An 18600-nucleotide genomic window follows, 5' to 3' on the forward strand; every position below is an offset into this window, starting at 1 on the left:
CACCCCATTTGTGTTTTCAATCAGACCTGGATTGAAATATTTATTACAGTGCCTTGTGAAAGTATTCGGCCCCCTTGAACTTTGCGACCTTTTGCCACATTTCAGGCTTCAAACATAAAGATATGAAACTGTATTTTTTTGTGAAGAATCAACAACAAGTGGGACACAATCATGAAGTGGAACGACATTTATTGGATATTTCAAACTTTTGTAACAAATCAAAAACTGAAAAATTGGGCGTGCAAAATTATTCAGCCCCTTTACTTTTAGTGCAGCAAACTCTCTCCAGAAGTTCAGTGAGGATCTCTGAATGATCCAATGTTGACCTAAATGACTAATGATGATAAATACAATCCACCTGTGTGTAATCAAGTCTCCGTATAAATGCACCTGCACTGTAATAGTCTCAGAGGTCCGTTAAAAGCGCAGAGAGCATCATGAAGAACAAGGAACACGCCAGGCAGTTCCGAGATACTGTTGTGAAGAAGTTTAAAGCCGGATTTGGATACAAAAAGATTTCCCAAGCTTTAAACATCCCAAGGAGCACTGTAAAAGCGATAATATTGAAATGGAAGGAGTATCAGACCACTGCAAATCTACCAAGACCTGGCCGTCCCTCTAAACTTTCAGCTCATACAAGGAGAAGAGTGATCAGAGATGCAGCCAAGAGGCCCATGATCACTCTGTATAAACTGCAGAGATCTACAGCTGAGGTGGGAGACTCTGTCCATAGGACAACAATCAGTCGTAAATTACACAAATCTGGCCTCTATGGAAGAGTGGCAAGAAGAAAGCCATTCCTTAAAGATATCCATAAAAAGTGTCGTTTAAAGTTTGCCACAAGCCACCTGGGAGACACACCAAACATGTTGAAGAAGGTGCTCTGGTCAGATGAAACCAAAATTGAACTTTTTGGCAACAATGCAAAACGTTATGTTTGGCGTAGAAGCAACACAGCTCATCACCCTGAACACACCATCCCCACTGTCAAACATGATGGTGGCAGCATCACGGTTTGGGCCTGCTTTTCTTCAGCAGGGACAGGGAAGATGGTTCAAATTGATGGGACGATGGATGGAGCCAAATACAGGACCATTCTGGAAGAAAACCTGATGGAGTCTGCAAAAGACCTGAGACTGGGACGGAGATTTGTCTTCCAACAAGACAATGATCCAAAACATAAAGCAAAATCTACAATGGAATGGTTGAAAAATAAACATATCCAGGTGTTAGAATGGCCAAGTCAAAGTCCAGTCCTGAATCCAATCGAGAATCTGTGGAAAGAACTGAAAACTGCTGTTCACAAATGCTCTCCATCCAACCTCACTGAGCTCGAGCTGTTTTGCAAGGAGGAATGGGAAAAAATGTCAGTCTCTCGATGTGCAAAACTGATAGACATACCCCAAGCGACTTACAGCTGTAATCGCAGCAAAAGGTGGCGCTACAAAGTATTAACTTAAGGGGGCTGAATAATTTTGCAATAATTTTGGTACTTACCACTACCCTATACACAGTGCTGGCGAGAGCTGCGTATTGGCACAGGCAATGCTAGACAGAGCAAAATATTTGAGTTCATAATGCTTTGAGACACCAGGGTTATGAAAACACAGCAATAAAGAAATAACACCTGACAAAATGTTTTGAGGTTTGAATTAGCCAATGGCTTTGAACATTGGATTAAAACGGATATTGTGATAAGAGTCACAGATACACATTCACACACACAAATTAAGGTGAAAGTTCATCAAAATATGCTTAAAAATAAACTTGTATGAAAGGCCAATTACAATGCAATACAAATTCATGCTTTCCCCCACTCTTTCGGGGTCAAAAAAGACTGACAAGATTTGAGAGAAAAATAGTTATCGTCAAAATACATCTCAAACAATAACATGTCTATTTACCAGACAGGTTTTTTGACTGTCTGGAGCCCCTTAAGCAGAAATATATTGTTTTGATTTCAGAGCTAATTTTATGGGTTTGTGAGTTTCTGGCATGTGTATCATTAGAGTCTTCGGTAGCAGTATTGCTTTGATATACAGTGCCCTGCGAAAGTATTCGGCCCCCTTGAACTTTGCAACCTTTTGCCACATTTCAGGCTTCAAACATAAAGATATAAAACTGTATTTTTTTGTGAAGAATCAACAACAAGTGGGACACAATCATGAAGTGGAACGACAATTATTGGATGTTTAAAAAAAATAATTAACAAATCAAAAACTGAAAAATCGGGCGTGCGAAATTATTCAGCCCCCTGAAGTTAATACTTTGTAGCACCACCTTTTGCTGCGATTACAGCTGTAAGTCGCTTGGGGTATGTCTCTATCAGTTTTGCACATCGAGAGACTGACATTTTTCCCGTTCCTCCTTGCAAAACAGCTCGAGCTCAGTGAGGTTGGATGGAGAGCATTTGTGAATAGCAGTTTTCAGTTCTTTCCACAGATTCTCGATTGGATTCAGGTCTGGACTTTGACTTGGCCATTCTAACACCTGGATATGTTTATTTTTCAACCATTCCATTGTAGATTTTGCTTTATGTTTTGGATCATTGTCTTGTTGGAAGACAAATCTCCGTCCCAGTCTCAGGTCTTTTGCAGACTCCATCAGATTTTCTTCCAGAATGTTCCTGTATTTGGCTCCTTCCATCTTCCCATCAATTTTAACCATCTTCCCTGTCCCTGCTGAAGAAAAGCAGACCCAAACCATGATGCTGCCACCACCATGTTTGACAGTGGGGATGATGTGTTCAGGGTGATGAGCTGTGTTGCTTTTACGCCAAACATAATGTGTTGCATTGTTGCCAAAAAGTTCAATTTTGGTTTCATCTGACCAGAGCACCTTCTTCCACATGTTTGGTGTGTCTCCCAGGTGGCTTGTGGCAAACTTTAAACAACACTTTTTTTATGGATATCTTTAAGAAATGGCTTTCTTCTTGCCACTCTTCCATAGAGGCCAGATTTGTGCAATATACGACTGATTGTTGTCCTATGGACAGTGTCCCACCTCAGCTGTAGATCTCTGCAGTTCATCCAGAGTGATCATGGGCCTCTTGGCTGCATCTCTGATCACTCTTCTCCTTGTATGAGCTGAAAGTTTAGAGGGACGGCCAGGTCTTGGTAGATTTGCAGTCGTCTGATACTCCTTCCATTTCAATATTATCGCTTGCACAGTGCTCCTTGGGATGTTTAAAGCTTGGGAAATCTTTTTGTATCCAAATCCGGCTTTAAACTTCTTCACAACAGTATCTCGGACCTGCCTGGTGTGTTTCTTGTTCTTCATGATGCTCTCTGCGCTTTTAACGGACCTCTTAGACTATCACAGTGCAGGTGCATTTATACAGAGACTTGATTACACACAGGTGGATTGTAATTTATCATCATTAGTCATTTAGGTCAACATTGGATCATTCAGAGATCCTCACTGAACTTCTGGAGAGAATTTGCTGCACTGAAAGTAAAGGGGCTGAATAATTTTGCACACCCAATTTTTCAGTTTTTGATTTATTAAAAAAGTTTGAAATATCCAATAAATGTCGTTCCACTTCATGATTGTGTCCCACTTGTTGTTGATTCCTCACAAAAAAATAGTTTTATATCTTTATGTTTGAAGCCTGATATGTGGCAAAAGGTCGCAAAGTTCAAGGGGGACGAATACTTTCGCAAGGTACTGTATGTCTCTTTCAAATTCATTTTCAAAATAAGAATTTAGACAGTTGAAGTAGACTATTGACTATTGCATGTACTGTATTACATCTACAGTAAGTTTGAACACACCTACTCATTCCAGGATTTTTCTTTATTTTTACTATTTTCTACATTGTAGAACAATAGTGAAAACATCAAAACTATAAAATAACACATGGAATCATTTAGTAATCAAACAAGTGAGATTCTTTAAAGTAGCCACCCTTTGCCTTGATGACAGCATTGCACACTCTTGGCATTCTAGGTGTGTCAACTTTTGACTGATACTGTACTTGTAATAATAGTAATTGTTTATATTTTGTCTTCTGTAGGGATGTGCTCCCAGAGATCCGGTCCATGTGTATGGAAGAGCTGGCTGTATGGATGAAACTTTACAGTCCAGTGTTTCTGACTGACAGCTACCTCAAATACATGGGCTGGATGATGCATGACAAGGTATCAACAACAACCACCACAACAAAAACATGTAGCCTGCACAAAGACACATTTAGTTAGGAGTCTTGGTTAATTAGCTTAACCATCTTTACTTGCAGAAACAAAGGCTTGTTGAAGTTTTAAGTCATTGTATCATTTTGTGTAATTTGTTTTCCCGTTAGAACACGTTATTTTGTTGTCACAATTGCAGAATCTAACCAGATGTTGCAAGGTGTTAGCTGATGTCAATCTCACTGAGCTCTAAAGTTAACTGCTCAAGGTGTGACAGGATAGCTTCTTGGTTTGCAGTTCTCTTCAAGTGACGATGTGTTGTGCAGAGGATGCTGGGATCATGTCAAGGCTGAGGAGGACAGGGACAGAATTCCCTCTGTTACACATAAACACAATTTTAAACTGTACACACACTCTTCCCCCTCCCCCTAGGTACCTGACGTGCGTCTGAAGTGTGTGTTGGGGCTACAGGGTCTGTATGGAGACCCGCTCCTCCTGCCCAAACTAGACCTCTTCAACAGCCGCTTCAAGGTACAGTGTGTGTATATGTGTGTACAGTACATGTGCCTGCGCACGACCCAGTGTGTGTGTGTGTGTGTGTGAGTATACTGTATGTGCGTGCTTGTCTGTGTGGGTAGATGCATGCGTGTTAAATGGGCAATCCGCTGTTGCTACATGTATTTAACACTACCGTTCAAAGGTTTGGGGTCACTTAGACATTTCCTCGTTTAAAAAAAAGAAAAGCAATGTTTTTGTCGATTTAAAATAACATAGGTGATCAGAAATACATTGTTAATGTGGTAAATTACTATTACACCTGGAAACGGCAGATTCTCTTTATGGAATATCGACATAGGCAGACAGAGGCCCGTTATCAGCAACCATCACTCCTGTGTTCCAATGGCACGTTGTGTTAGCTAATCCAATTCTATACTTTTTAAAAGGCTAATTGATCATTAGAAAACCCTTTCGCAATTGTTAGAACAGCTGAAAACTCTTGTTCTGATTAAAGAAGCAATAAAACTGGCCTTTTTTAGACTAGTTGAGTATCTGGAGCATCAGCATTTGTGGGTTGATTACAAGCTCAAATGGCCAGAAACGAAGACCTTTCTTCTGAAACGCGTCAGTCCATTCTTGTTCTGAGAAATGAAGACTATTCCATGCGAGAAATTGCCAAGAAACTGAAGATCTCGGACAACGCAGTGTACTACTCCCTTCACAGAACAGCGCAAACTGGCTCTAACCAGAATAGAAAGAGGAGTGGGAGGCCCCGGTGCACAACTGAGCAAGAGGACAAGTACATTTGAGTGTCTAGTTTGAGAAACAGACGCCTCACAAGTCCTCAACTGGCAGCTTCCATTAAATGGTACCTGCAAAACACCAGTCTCAACATCGACAGTGAAGAGGCGACCCCGGGACGCTGGCCTTCTAAGCAGATTTGCAAAGAAAAAGCCATATCTCAGACTGGCCAATAAAAATAAAAGATTTAAAATGGGCAAAAGAACAGACACTAGACAGAGGAACTCTGGGTCGGCAGGTACCCTAGTGGTTAGAGCGTTGGACTAGTAACCGAAAGGTTGCAAGATCGAATCCCTGAGCTGACAAGGTAAAAATCTGTCGTTCTGCCTTTGAACAAGGCAGTTAACCCACTGTTCCTAGGCTGTCATTGAAAATAAGAATTTGTTCTTAACTGACTTGCCTGGTAATGTAAAGGTAAAATAAAAAAGTTATTTGTTTCTAGCCATTTTGAGCCTGTAACCGAACCTGTATACCACCCCTACCTTGTCACCACATAACTGATTGTCTCAAATGCATTAAGTACTTTCTCCACTATGCAATTTGGTTTCCAAGCTGGTCATGGGTGCACCTCAGCCACGCTCAAGGTCCTAAATTATATCATAATTGCCATCAATAAAAGATAGCACTGTGCAGCCGTCTTCATCGACCTGGCCAAGGCTTTCGACTGCCAATCACTGCATTCTTATCGGCAGACTCAATAACCTTGGTTTCTCTAATGACTGCCTCGCCTTGTTCACCAACTACTTCTCAGATAGTGTTCAGTGTGTAAAATCGGGGGGCCTGTTGTCCGGACCTCTGGCAGTCTCTATGGGGGTGCCACAGGGTTCAAATCTCGGGCCAACTCTTTTCTCTGTATATATCAATTGTGTCGCTCTTGCTGCTGGTGATTCTCTGATCCACCTATACGCAGACAACACCATTCTGTATATATTTGGCCCTTTGGACACGGTTAACAAACCTCCAAACGAGCTTCAATGCCATACAACACTCCTTCTGTGGCCTCCAACTGCTTTTAAATCCTAGTAAAACTAAATGCATGCTCTTCAACCGATTTTGCTGCCCACGCCCGCCCGACTAGCATCACCACTCTGGACAGTTCTGACCTAGAATATGTGGACAACTACAAATCCCTAGGTGTCTGGCTAGACTGGAAACTCTCCTTCCAGACTCATATTAAACATCTCCAATCGAAAATCAAATCTAGAATCGGCTTTCTATTTCGCAACAAAGCTTCCTTCACTCACTCCGCCAAACTTACCCTTGTAAAACTGACTATCCTACCGATCCTCGACTTCGATGTCATCTACAAAATAGCTTCCAACACTCTACTCAGCAACTGGATGCAGTCTATCACAGTACCATCCGTTTTGTTACCAAAGCCCCTTATACCACCCACCACTGCAACCTGTATGCTCTAGTCGGCTGGCCCTCGCTACATATTCGTCGCCAGACCCACTGGCTCAAAGTCATCTATAAGTCTATGCTAGGTAAAGCTCCGCCTTATCTCAGCTCACTGGTCACGATAACAACACCCACCCGTAGCACGCTCTCCAACAGGTATATCTCACTGGTCATCCTCCTTTGGCCGCCTTTCCTTCCAGTTCTCTGCTGCCAGTGACTGGAACAAATGTAAAAAATCACTGAAGCTGGAGACTTATATTTCCCTCACTAACTTTAAACATCAGCTAACCGATCACTGCAGCTGTACATAGCCCATCTGTAAATAACCCACCCAATTTACCTACCTCATCCCAATATTGTTTCTATTTACTTTTCTTCTCTTTTGCACATAAGTATTTCTACTTGCACATCATCTGCTCCAGTGTTAATTTGCTAAATTGTAATTACTTCGCTACTATGGCCTATTTATTGCCTTACCTCCTCATGCCATTTGCAAACACTGTATATAGTATTTTTTTCTATTTTGTTTCTATTGTGTTATTGACTGTACGCTTGTTTATTCCATGTGTAACTCTGTGTTGTTTGTCGCACTGCTTTTCTTTATCTTGGCCAGGTCGCTGTTGTAAATGAGAACTTATTCTCAACTAGCTTACCTGGTTAAATAAGGTGAAATAATGAAAAAATAATAAAAATATGGCCTATTTGGGGCCTCTCGGGTGGCACAATGGTCTAAGGCACTCCTGCACAGTGCTAGCTGTGCCACCAGAGACTCTGGGTTTGAGCCCAGGCTCTGTCGCAGCCGGCCGCGACCTGGGGGCCCATGTGGCGGTACACAATTGGCCTAGCGTCGTCCGGGTTAGCGAGGGTTCGGCCAACAGGGATATCCTTGTCTCATCGTGCACTAGCGGCGACTCTGGTAGGCCGAGCGCAGTGCGCGCTGACCATGTCGCTAGGTGTACAGTGTTTCCTCCGACACATTGGTGCGGCTGGCTTCCGGGTTGGATGCGTGCTGTGTTAAGAAGCAGTGCGGCTTGGTTGGGTTGTGTTTCGGAGGACGCATGGCTCTCGACCTTCGCCTCTCCCGAGTCCGTGCAGGAGTTGTAGTGATGAGACAAGACAGTAACTACTAACAATTGGATACCACGAAAAAGGGGGTAAAATATATATATATATATGTCCTATTTATTGCCTACTCTTCTACATTTGCACACACTGTATATAGATTTGTCTATTCTGTTATTGACTATATGTTTGTTTGTAACTCTGTTGTTTTTGTCGCACTGCTTTGCTTTATCTTGGCCAGGTCGCAGTTGTAAATGATAACTTGTTCTCAACTGGCCTACCTGGTTAAATAAAGGTGAAAAGAAATGTAAAAAATACAATTAAGCTGGTTGACAATGTCAAGAGTGTGCAAAACTGTCATCAAGGCTAAGGGTGGCATCTTTGAAGAATCTAAGATATATTTTGATTTGTTTTAACACTATTTTGTTTACTACATTATTTCATATGTGTTATATCAGTGATGATGTTTTCACTATTCTACGATGTAGAAAAATAGTCAAAATAAAGAAAAACCCTGGAATGATAAGGTGTGTCCAAACTCTTGACTGGTACTGTGTGTGTGTGTGTGTGTGTGTGTGTCAGCTTTATTCTAAAACAGAGGCTCTGTTGTCATTTCAACTGCAGATTTACCCTTTTAATTGTGCTATCTGCTCTCTACAGGACAGGATGATCTCTATGACTCTGGACAAGGACCACGAGGTGGCAGTTCAGACCCTGAGACTACTCATACTCATCTCCCAGTGAGTCATTGTGTCTCTTTTACACACACAAACTATCCAGAGACATATACAGTATTTATTGGGTTTGGTCATTGCTGTTTCTGTCTGAACATTCAGAGAGCATCCAGAATCTCCTCAGTTGTTAGGTTATAATTGATGCTTTTGAGTTGCGCTGTTTATTTCTGAACGCTTTCAAATCCTCAAATGTCGAGTGAATATGAAATGTGTTGACAACACAGAGACTTGGATACACATTATCACGAATGCCACTCGGTCAAAATGACTGTTCAATTCGCTGCTTGTTTGCAGCGGGTCATTTCACGGGGAATTGTTGGAGGCGCTCGCGTATTGTTACATCACCAAAAGTTTGAGGATAAAGGTGCTAATATGACATCCATTCTAAAATACTTAATCAACTTTCCCTCCTCTCTTTGGCCATCGCCCCTTCTTTCCTTTTCTTTCTCTCTCCAACCCCTCCCTTCCCCTACCTCTCAGGTCAGCTGATGAGGTTATTAATCCTGAGGACTATAAGCAGCTGTTCCAGTTGGTGTACTCCTCACATCGTCCTCTGGCTACCACCGCAGGAGAGCTGCTCTACACACGGTCAGTGCAGTGGGTTGGCCATAGACCATATACATTAGCTGGGGTATCTATAATAGTGAGAGTAAGTGAATGGGGGCCAGAGTCACTGGTGACATTCTCATCTCTGCTGTTAGGCTGCTCAGCTCCCCTACTCCAGCACCTGACCTCCGAGAGGGGGCGAGTGAGCAGGACACACACACACAGCTGACGACAGCCAGAGTGAGGGCTCTGCTGCACTTCTACCAGGACAGTGAGGTAAGAGAAAGTGCCTGTGTGTTGGTATGTATTCTGTTTCTACATCAGCACAGGTGGACAGTGAATGTGTCTATTCTCTTTCTAGCTCCATCAGCATGTAGTATACCTGGTAGACAGTCTGTGGGACTGTGCTGGTGCCATGCTGAAGGACTGGTCATCTCTTACCTCGTTACTGCTACAGGACCCCTCCACTCAGGATGCAGGTCAGTGTGTATCACGGTTTCCGTTAGCTGGTAACAGCCGGCATTTGGCCGCAAAAATTATAATGAAAAGCCGATAAATAAAATTGTAGTTGGTCAAAATAAATCCCAGATTTGGTTTCCTATCATACACCACCATTCTCTCACTCCTTTTGCGTTGCCTGACATGCCCGCTCCTGCTGCTGAGGAAAGTGAGAGAGGAGCCCTGGCCTTGGCTACTGTTGATTGTGAAGATGGAGGCATCTTTCCTTGACGTAAACAAAAATGAGAGGAAAAAGAGTATGCCCAAAGATGGTACAGTATGGTTTAGAAACTCAGTGGTATGCCTATAGTGAAACGCCTACAAGGGGAATGTCTGAGAAGAATGTTGGCGTTGCCAAATGCAGACTACTGTGTGCAACTCGCTATCCAGGTAGGATGTAATTTTGGAACTTTTATTTATTTATTTTTTATTTATTATTAATTTTATTATTATTATTGTATAGCATTGTTATTGTAGGAATGTTTATTCATCTAATTCAGTTGAAATATACAAAATGAGTTTTTCATTCTGTTGAGACATTTTTGTTGGCGAAATTCAATTTGATTTGTCTTTTTTTAAATGGTGTGGTCCGTAAATAGTTAAGTTACAAGTAGGCCTGTTGTAGAATAAACATTATTGATCTCAGCCTATTGATGTCATTTGTTGGGTACGGTAGGCACTAGCCTTTTGTTGGTAATTGCTGCAATATAGCCTGTTCCAAACTTTTAACTAGTTCATAAGTGTTTTGTTTCATTCTGTTGAGCCATTTTCTTTGGCTAAAATAAGTTCCAACTGCAATATAATAAATGCTCATATTTTCCCTATAAACAATAGCTTGGCTTGACTTTTGATATTGTACGTTTTGGTGTGGCTATTCAGCTGTTGCTTCACTAACTTTTTCTCCATTTCGTCCGCACTATTCACCGTCATTTCCGACCTCTCGTCCCTTCGTCCAAAATCTTTGCCAGGCTTCGCTTGCCCCGCCATCCTCTTGTTTTGAATCTGAAGCACTTCCGGGTCATGATTTTTTTGGAGGAATACTTCATAATAAGAGTCCTGTCCTGTAATTAATCGTTCATTTAAAAAAAAAAATAGACACACTTATTGACATCTTATACTAGTTATTAAACAACAATTTCTTAAATTTATTTTAATTAGATTTTCAAGCCTACATGTTTAACAATGTGTGTCTACTCCAATGACTATGTTGTGCTCCTATCATCAATGTCAACACCCCTGTAGTTCTTTGCTTACACCCACACTCTGAGCCACATGATCTCAGCATCTGATTTAGAACTGGGAAAACCAGGGATGGTGTCCAGAATGGCACCCTAATATGGAATATTAGCCAGGGAATAGTGCTGTTTTGAATAAATGGGGTCTATTGCTCTCTCCTTGGTTAATTCAGGTTTAGCCTTCAAAGGGAGTTTTAACTTGCAGTCATGTTTAACCTAACGCACAACTGAGCGCTAAACTAGCAACGGTTTCATATTTGTTCTCAACCCCAGCTAAATTAGCCTATGCTAAGTGACAGAGCAATAGCACCAGAGGGTGTATGCAGAGTGCAAAAGCTGTCTGTCCTGTAACATGCATTTGTGTGTTTGTTTCTATGTGTGCATCATATCATATGATGTGTGTGTCCTCAGATCTGAGTGCTGGAGAGCAGTCTCTGGTTGTAGAGTTATTGGTGGCATCAGTGCGTCAGGCAGTAGAGGGACCCCTGCTGGCGGGAAGGAGCACATGCAAGAAGGTCAGTATGTTGGAGAGGCTGAAGTGCAATTACCATTATCACCCATTCTTCTTGACATATGGACTCGTTACTAACCCACAAGGATTTAAGAACATTGGATTGGTAATTGTGTATACCATATTTATTACACCTCCAACCTAACTCTTTGGGGAGAAGATTAGGGAGTCAGACCGCAGCATAGAACTGCCCTGTTTGAAAATGCATCTTTCACATGATTGGATAGTTGTATCTGTGATTACGTTTTTGGCCTTAAAATATGAACTCGGCAAAAAAAAGAAACGTCTGATCACTGTCAACTGCATTTATTTTCAGCAAACTTAACATGTGTAAATATCTGTTATGAACATAACAAGATTCAACAACTGAGACTTAAACTGAACAAGTTCCACAGACCTGTGACTAACAGAAATTGAACAATGTGTCCTGATGGGTCAAAATAAAAATAACAGTCAGTATCTGGTGTGGCCACCAGCTGCATTAAGTACTGCAGTGCATCTCCTCTTCATGGACTGTACCAGATTTGCCAGTTCTTGCTGTGAGATGTTACCCCACTCTTCCACCAAGGCACCTGCAAGTTCCCAGACATTTCTGGGGGGAATGGCCCTAGCCCTCACCCTCTGATCCAACAGGTCCTAGACGTGCTCAATGAGATTGACATCCGGGCTCTTCGCTGGCCATGGCAGAACACTGACATTCCTGTCATGCAGGAAATCACGCACAGAACGAGCAGTATGGCTGGTGGCATTGTCATGCTGGAGGGCAATGTCAGGATGAGCCTGTAGGAAGGGTAGCACATGAGGGGGGAGGATGTCTTCCCTGTAACGCACAGCTTTGAGAATGCCTGCAATGACAATGAGCTCAGTCCGATGATGCTGAGACACACCGCCCCAGACCATGTCGGACCCTCCACCTCCAAATCGATTCCGCTCTAGAGTACAGGCCTCGGTGTAATGCTCATTCCTCCAACGATAAACGCGAATCCAACCATCACCTCTGGTTAGACAAATCCGCGACTCGTCTGTGAAGAGCAATTTTTGCCAGTCCTGTCTTGTCCAGCGACAGTGGGATTGCCAATATAGGCAACGTTGTTGCCGGTGATGTCTGGTGAGGACCTGCCTTTTCAACAGGCCTACAAGCCCTCTGTCCAGCCTTTCTCAGCCTATTGCGGACAGTCTGAGCACTGATGGAGGGATTGTGCATTCCTGGGTGTAACTCGGGTAGTTGTTGTTGCCATCCTGTACCTGTACCGCAGGTGTGATGTTCGGATGTAACGATCCTGTGTAGGTATTGTTACACGTGGTCTTCCACTGTGAGGATGATCAGCTGTCCGTCCTGTCTCCCTGTATGGCTGTCTTAGGTGTCTCGCAATTTATTGCCCTGGCCACATCTGCAGTCCTCATGCCTCCTTGGAGCATGCCTAAGGCACGATTACGCAGATGAGCAGGGACCCGTGGCATCTTTCTTTTGTTGTTTTTCAGAGTCAGTAGAAAGGCCTCTTTAGTGTCCTAAGTTTTCATAACTGTGACCATAATTGCCTACTGTCTGTAAGCTGTTAGTGTCTTAATGACCGTTCCACAGGTGCATGTACATTAATTGTTGATGGTTCAACAAGCATGAGAAACAGTGTTTAAACCCTTTACAATGAAGACATTTGGATTTTTACAAATTATATTTGAAAGACGGTCCTGAAAAAGGGATGTTTATATATTTTGGCATTTTTCGTTGAACAGAAATACATTTATGTAATACAACTCTTGTTTTATTGCTCTCTTACAAATCCTTTCTGGAATGATATTCAAGAATGAGTATCACTTAAATTTCAAGGCTTACCTGACTTTATATTGTACTGATTGCAATAGCAAATATACACTGCTCAAAAAAATAAAGGGAAAACTTATATTGTGTTGTTTAACTCCAAGTCAATCACACTTCTGTGAAATCAAACTGTCCACTTAGGAAGCAACACTGATTGACAATAAATTTCACATGCTGTTGTGCAAATGGAATAGACAACAGATGGAAATTCTAGGCAATTAGCAAGACACCCCCAATAAAGGAGTGGTTCTGCAGGTGGTGACCACGGACCACTTCTCAATTCCTATGCTTCCTGGCGGATGTTTGGTCATTTTTTTAATGCTGGCGGTGCTTTCCCTCTAGTGGTAGCATGAGACTGAGTCTACAACCCACACAAGTGGCTCAGGTAGTGCAGCTCATCCAGGATGGAACATCAATGCGAACTGTGGCAAGAAGGTTTGCTGTGTCTGTCAGTGTAGTGTCCAGAGCATGGAGGCGCTACCAGGAGACAGGCCAGTACCTCAGGAGACGTGGAGGAGGCCGTAGGAGGGCAACAACCCAGCAGCAGGACCGCTACCTCCACCTTTGTGCAAGGAGGAGCAGGAGGAGCACTGCCAGAGCCCTGCAAAATGACCTCCAGCAGGCCACAAATGTGCATGTGTCTGCTCAAACGGTCAGAAACAGACTCCATGAGGGTGGTATGAGGGCCCGACGTCCACAGGTGGGGATTGTGCTAACAGCCCAACACCGTGCAGGACGTTTGGCATTTGCCAGAGAACACCAAGATTGGCAAATTCGCCACTGGTTCCCTGTGCTCTTCACAGATGAAAGCAGGTTCACACTGAGCATGTGACAGACGTGACAGTCTGGAGATGCTGTGGAGAACGTTCTGCTGCCTACAACATCCTCCAGCATGACCGTTTTGGAGGTGGGTCCGTCATGGTGTGGGGTGGCAGTTCTTTGGGGGGCCGCACAGCCCTCCATGTGCTCGCCAGAGGTAGCCTGACTGCCATTAGGTACTGATATGCTAGATGGATAGGTACTCACATGCTAGACCTCATGTGGCTGGAGTGTGCCAGCAGTTCCTGCAAGAGGAAGGCATTGATGCTAAGGACTGGCCCGCCCCTTCCCCAGACCTGAATCCAATTGAGCACACCTGGGACATCATGTCTCGCTCCATCCAACAACGCCACGTTGCACCACAGGCTGTCCAGGAGTTGGTGGATGCTTTAGTCCAGGTCAAGGAGATCACTCAGGAGACCATCCGCCACCTCATCAGGAGCATGCCCAGGCGTTGTAGGGAGTTCATACAGGCACATGGAGGCCACACACACTACTGAGCCTCATTTAGACTTGTTTTAAGGACATTACATCAAAGTTGGATCAGCCTGTAGTGTGGTTTTCCACTTTAATTTTGAGTGTGACTCCTAATCTAGACCTCCATGGGTTGATAAATTTGATTTCCATTGATAATTTCTGTGTGATTTTGTTGTAAAGAAAAAAGTATTTAATAAGAATATTTCATTCATTCAGATCTAGGAAGTGTTATTTTCGTGTTCCCCTTATTTATTTGAGCAGTGTATTTAAAATCTATGATAATGGATTACAGAATTAAAAACCTGCCTTGGTTGTCTTTTGGAGTAGGCAGGCCTATACAATCCTAAAATAATTGGTGTCACTATCCTTTTACATTTAACAAATGTATCTCAATATTAAAATATAAAGGACATGTTATTGTTCCCGATACATACCGGCAAATGGATTACGTATTGTCAACTGGGTTATCGTCTTGAGTGTGTGTGGGCTGTTTAACACTGGGATAAACAGATTAAAGTTAACGGTAGAACCAACACCGTAACTGTCTTATGGAAGCACTTCTCTAAGCGAGAGGTATATTATGTATTTCCATATAGGCTATTTACGCTACCTTTTATATTCTAATGATATAGGTCCAGGTGTAAAACAGCCAAGGTGATAGAGCAACGACCCGGGGATAAAAACAAAAGGTGTGTGGTTGGAGAGGGTTGGTTTTACAGGTTTACTCGCGTTCTAGATTTTTAGTGGTACATGTATTCTTGGCTATCGTGCCATGGCTATGTCCGAGTTGAATTTAGGCATCACACTACCCATAAAGGAATACCTAAAACACATTTTTACCGGCAGTCATTAGCATCTATGCTACTTTTTCATTTTCTGTCAGAATAAAACAGGATATAATGAGGACTATATGAAATATGTATTGCATGTAATAGACATAAAGACCTGGTCTGGATATATATATATACGGTTGAAGTTTACATACACCTAAGCCAAATACATTTAAACTCAGTTTTTCACAATTCCTGACATTTAATCCTAGTAAAAAATTCCCTGTCTTAGGTCAGTTAGGATCACCACTTTATTTTAAGAATGTGAAATGTCACAATAATAGTAGAGAGAAGGAGTTATTTCCCCCAAAAATGTATCACAGTGTCAGTGGGTCTGAAGTTTCCATACTAATTGAGTGTATTTGGTATTATTGCCTTTAAATTGTTTAACTTGGGTCAAACATTTCAGGTAGCCTTCCACAAACTTCCCACAATAAGTTGGGTGAATTCTGGCCCATTCCTCCTGACAGAGCTGGTGTAACTGAGTCAGGTTTGTAGGCCTCCTTGCTCACAAACGCTTTTTCAGTTCTGCCCAGGGATGAGGTTTGAGGTCAGTGTTTTGTGATGGCCACTCAAATACCTTGACTTTGTTGTCCTTAAGCCATTTTGCCACAACTTTGGAAGTATGCTTGGGGTCATTGTCCATTTGGAAGACTCATTTGCAGCCAATCTTTAACTTCCTGACTGGTGTCTTGAGATGTTGCTTCAATATATCCACGTCATTTTCCTTTCTCACGATGCCATCTATTTTGTGAAGTGCACAAGTCCCTCCTGCAGCAAAACACCCTCACAACATGATGCTGCCACCCCCCGTGCTTCACGGTTGGGATAGTGGTGTTTGGCTTCCAAATACAACGATGGTCATTATGGACAAACAGTTCTATTTTTGTTTCATCAGACCAGAGGACATTTCTCCAAAAAGTACGGTCTTTGTCCCCCTGTGCAGTTGCAAACCGTAGTCTGGCTATTTTATGGCGGTTTTGGAGCAGTGGCTTTTTCTTTGCTGAGGGGCCTTTCAGGTTATGTCAATATAGGACTCGTTTTACTGTGGATATAGATACTTTTGTACTGGTTTCCTCCAGCATCTTCACAAGGTCCTTTGCTGCTGTTCTGGGGATTGATTTGCACTTTTTGGCATTAAAGTATGTTCATCTCTAGGAGACAGAACGCGTCTCCTTCCTGAGCGGTATGACAGCAGTGTGGTCCCATAGTGTTTTACTTGCGTACTATTATTTGTACAGATGAACGTGGTACCTTCAGGCGTTTGGAAATTGCTCCCAAGGATGAACCAGACTTGTCTACAATAGTTTTTTTTAGGTCTTGGCTGATTTCTATTGATTTTCCCATGATGTCAAGCAAAGAGGCACTGAGTTTGAAGGTAGGCCTTGAAATACATCCACAGATACACCCCCAATTGACTCAAATGATGTCAATTAGCCCATCAGAAGCTTCTAAAGCCGTCACATAATTTTCTTGAATTTTCCAAGCTGTTTAAAGGCACAGTCAACTTAGTGTATGTAAACTTCTGACCCACTGGAATTGTGATACAGTGAAATAATCTGTCTGTGAAAAATTACTACAATGTCAGTGTCATGCACAAAGTAGATGTCCTAACCGTCTTGCCAAAACTATACTTTGTTAACAAGAAATGTGTGGAGTGGTTGAAAAACCTAGTTTTAATGACTTTGTAATGTAAATGTAAACTTCTGACCTCAGGTAGATTTCTATACATTTTTTCAGTTAAGAACAAAATCTTATTTTCAATGATGGCCTAGGAACAGTGGGTTAACTGCCTGTTCAGGGGCAGAACGACAGATTTGTACCTTGTCAGCTCGGGGGTTTGAACTTGCAACCTTTCGGTTACTAGTCCAAAGCTCTAACCACTAGGCTACCCTGCCGATTCAAAACATTTGGATCCAATGAACTGACCAGGCTGTGCCAACATGCTTATAGCCTTGCTAGGACTTATAGCCTTGCAAGGACTTTCTTATATATATGTATGTATGTATGTATGTATGTATGTATGTATGTATGTATGTATGTATGTATGTATGTATGTATGTATGTATGTATGTATGTATGTATGTATGTATGTATGTATGTATGTATGTATGTATGTATGTATGTATGTATGTATGTATGTATGTATGTATGTATGTATGTATGTATGTATGTATGTATGTATGTATATATATATATATATATATATTGGGCTGTTATTATTTCTATTATTATTGGTTAGTTACAGTGGGGCAAAATAGTATTTAGTCAGCCACCAATTGTGCAAGTTCTCCCACTTAAAAAGATGAGAGGCCTGTAATTTTCATCATAGGTACACTTCAACTATGACAGACAAAATGAGAATCCAGAAAATTACATTGTAGGATTTTTAATGCATTTATTTGCAAATTATGGTGGAAAATAAGTATTTGGTCAAGAACAAAAGTTTCTCAATACTTTGTTATATACCCTTTGTTGGCAATGACAGAGTTCAAATGTTTTCTGTAAGTCTTTACAAGGTTTTCACACACTGTTGCTGGTATTTTGGCCCATTCCTCCATGCAGATCTACTCTAGAGCAGTGACGTTTTGGGGCTGTTGCTGGGCAACACGGACCTTCAACTCCCTCCAAAGACTTTCTATGGTATGGGGTTGAGATCTGGAGACTGGCTAGGCCACTCCAGAACCTTACCTTGAAATGCTTCTTACGAAGCCACTCCTTCGTTGCCCGGGCGGTGTGTTTGGGATCATTGTCATGCTGAAAGACCCAGCCATGTTTCATCTTCAATGCCCTTGCTGACGGAAGGAGGTTTTCACTCAAAATCTCACGATACATGGCTCCATTCATTCTTTCCTTTACACGGATCAGTCGTCCTGGTCCCTTTGCAGAAAAACAGCCCCAAAGCATGATGTTTCCACCCCCAAGTTATATTTTGGTTTCAATCTTCTTCTGGATCATCCAAATGCTCTCTAGCAAACTTCAGACGGGCCTGGACATGTACTGGCTTAAGCAGGGGGACACGTCTGGCACTGCAGAATTTGAGTCCCTGGCGGCGTAGTGTGTTACTGATGGCAGGCTTTGTTACTTTGGTCCCAGCTCTCTGCAGGTCATTCACTAGGTCCCCCCGTGTGGTTCTGGGATTTTTGCTCACGGTTCTTGTGATCCTTTTGACCCCACGGGGTGAGATCTTGCGTGGCGCCCCAGATCGAGGGAGATTATCAGTGGTCTTGGACGTCTTC

At 42.4% G+C, this 18600-nt stretch overlaps 1 protein-coding gene across 4 annotated transcripts in view; it reads left to right on the forward strand.

Moving 5' to 3' along the window:
* The window catches only part of si:ch211-269e2.1 (cohesin subunit SA-2), a 47689-nt gene that overhangs the window by 14078 nt on the left and 15011 nt on the right, over positions 1 to 18600 (forward strand). For all 4 annotated transcript variants that reach the window (XR_006839919.1, XM_046358788.1, XM_046358807.1 and 1 more), the window contains 7 exons: positions 4016 to 4139; positions 4563 to 4661; positions 8553 to 8632; positions 9107 to 9214; positions 9328 to 9448; positions 9534 to 9651; positions 11317 to 11420. Coding sequence is in view for 3 of the 4 variants with exons in the window: in XM_046358788.1 (XP_046214744.1) it covers positions 4016 to 4139; positions 4563 to 4661; positions 8553 to 8632; positions 9107 to 9214; positions 9328 to 9448; positions 9534 to 9651; positions 11317 to 11420 (754 nt within the window). In the remaining variant the exon portion in view is untranslated. The remainder of the gene's footprint in view (positions 1 to 4015; positions 4140 to 4562; positions 4662 to 8552; positions 8633 to 9106; positions 9215 to 9327; positions 9449 to 9533; positions 9652 to 11316; positions 11421 to 18600) is intronic.

The sequence above is a fragment of the Oncorhynchus gorbuscha genome, linkage group LG01, assembly GCF_021184085.1.
Source record: "Oncorhynchus gorbuscha isolate QuinsamMale2020 ecotype Even-year linkage group LG01, OgorEven_v1.0, whole genome shotgun sequence".
Taxonomy (NCBI): domain Eukaryota; kingdom Metazoa; phylum Chordata; class Actinopteri; order Salmoniformes; family Salmonidae; genus Oncorhynchus; species Oncorhynchus gorbuscha.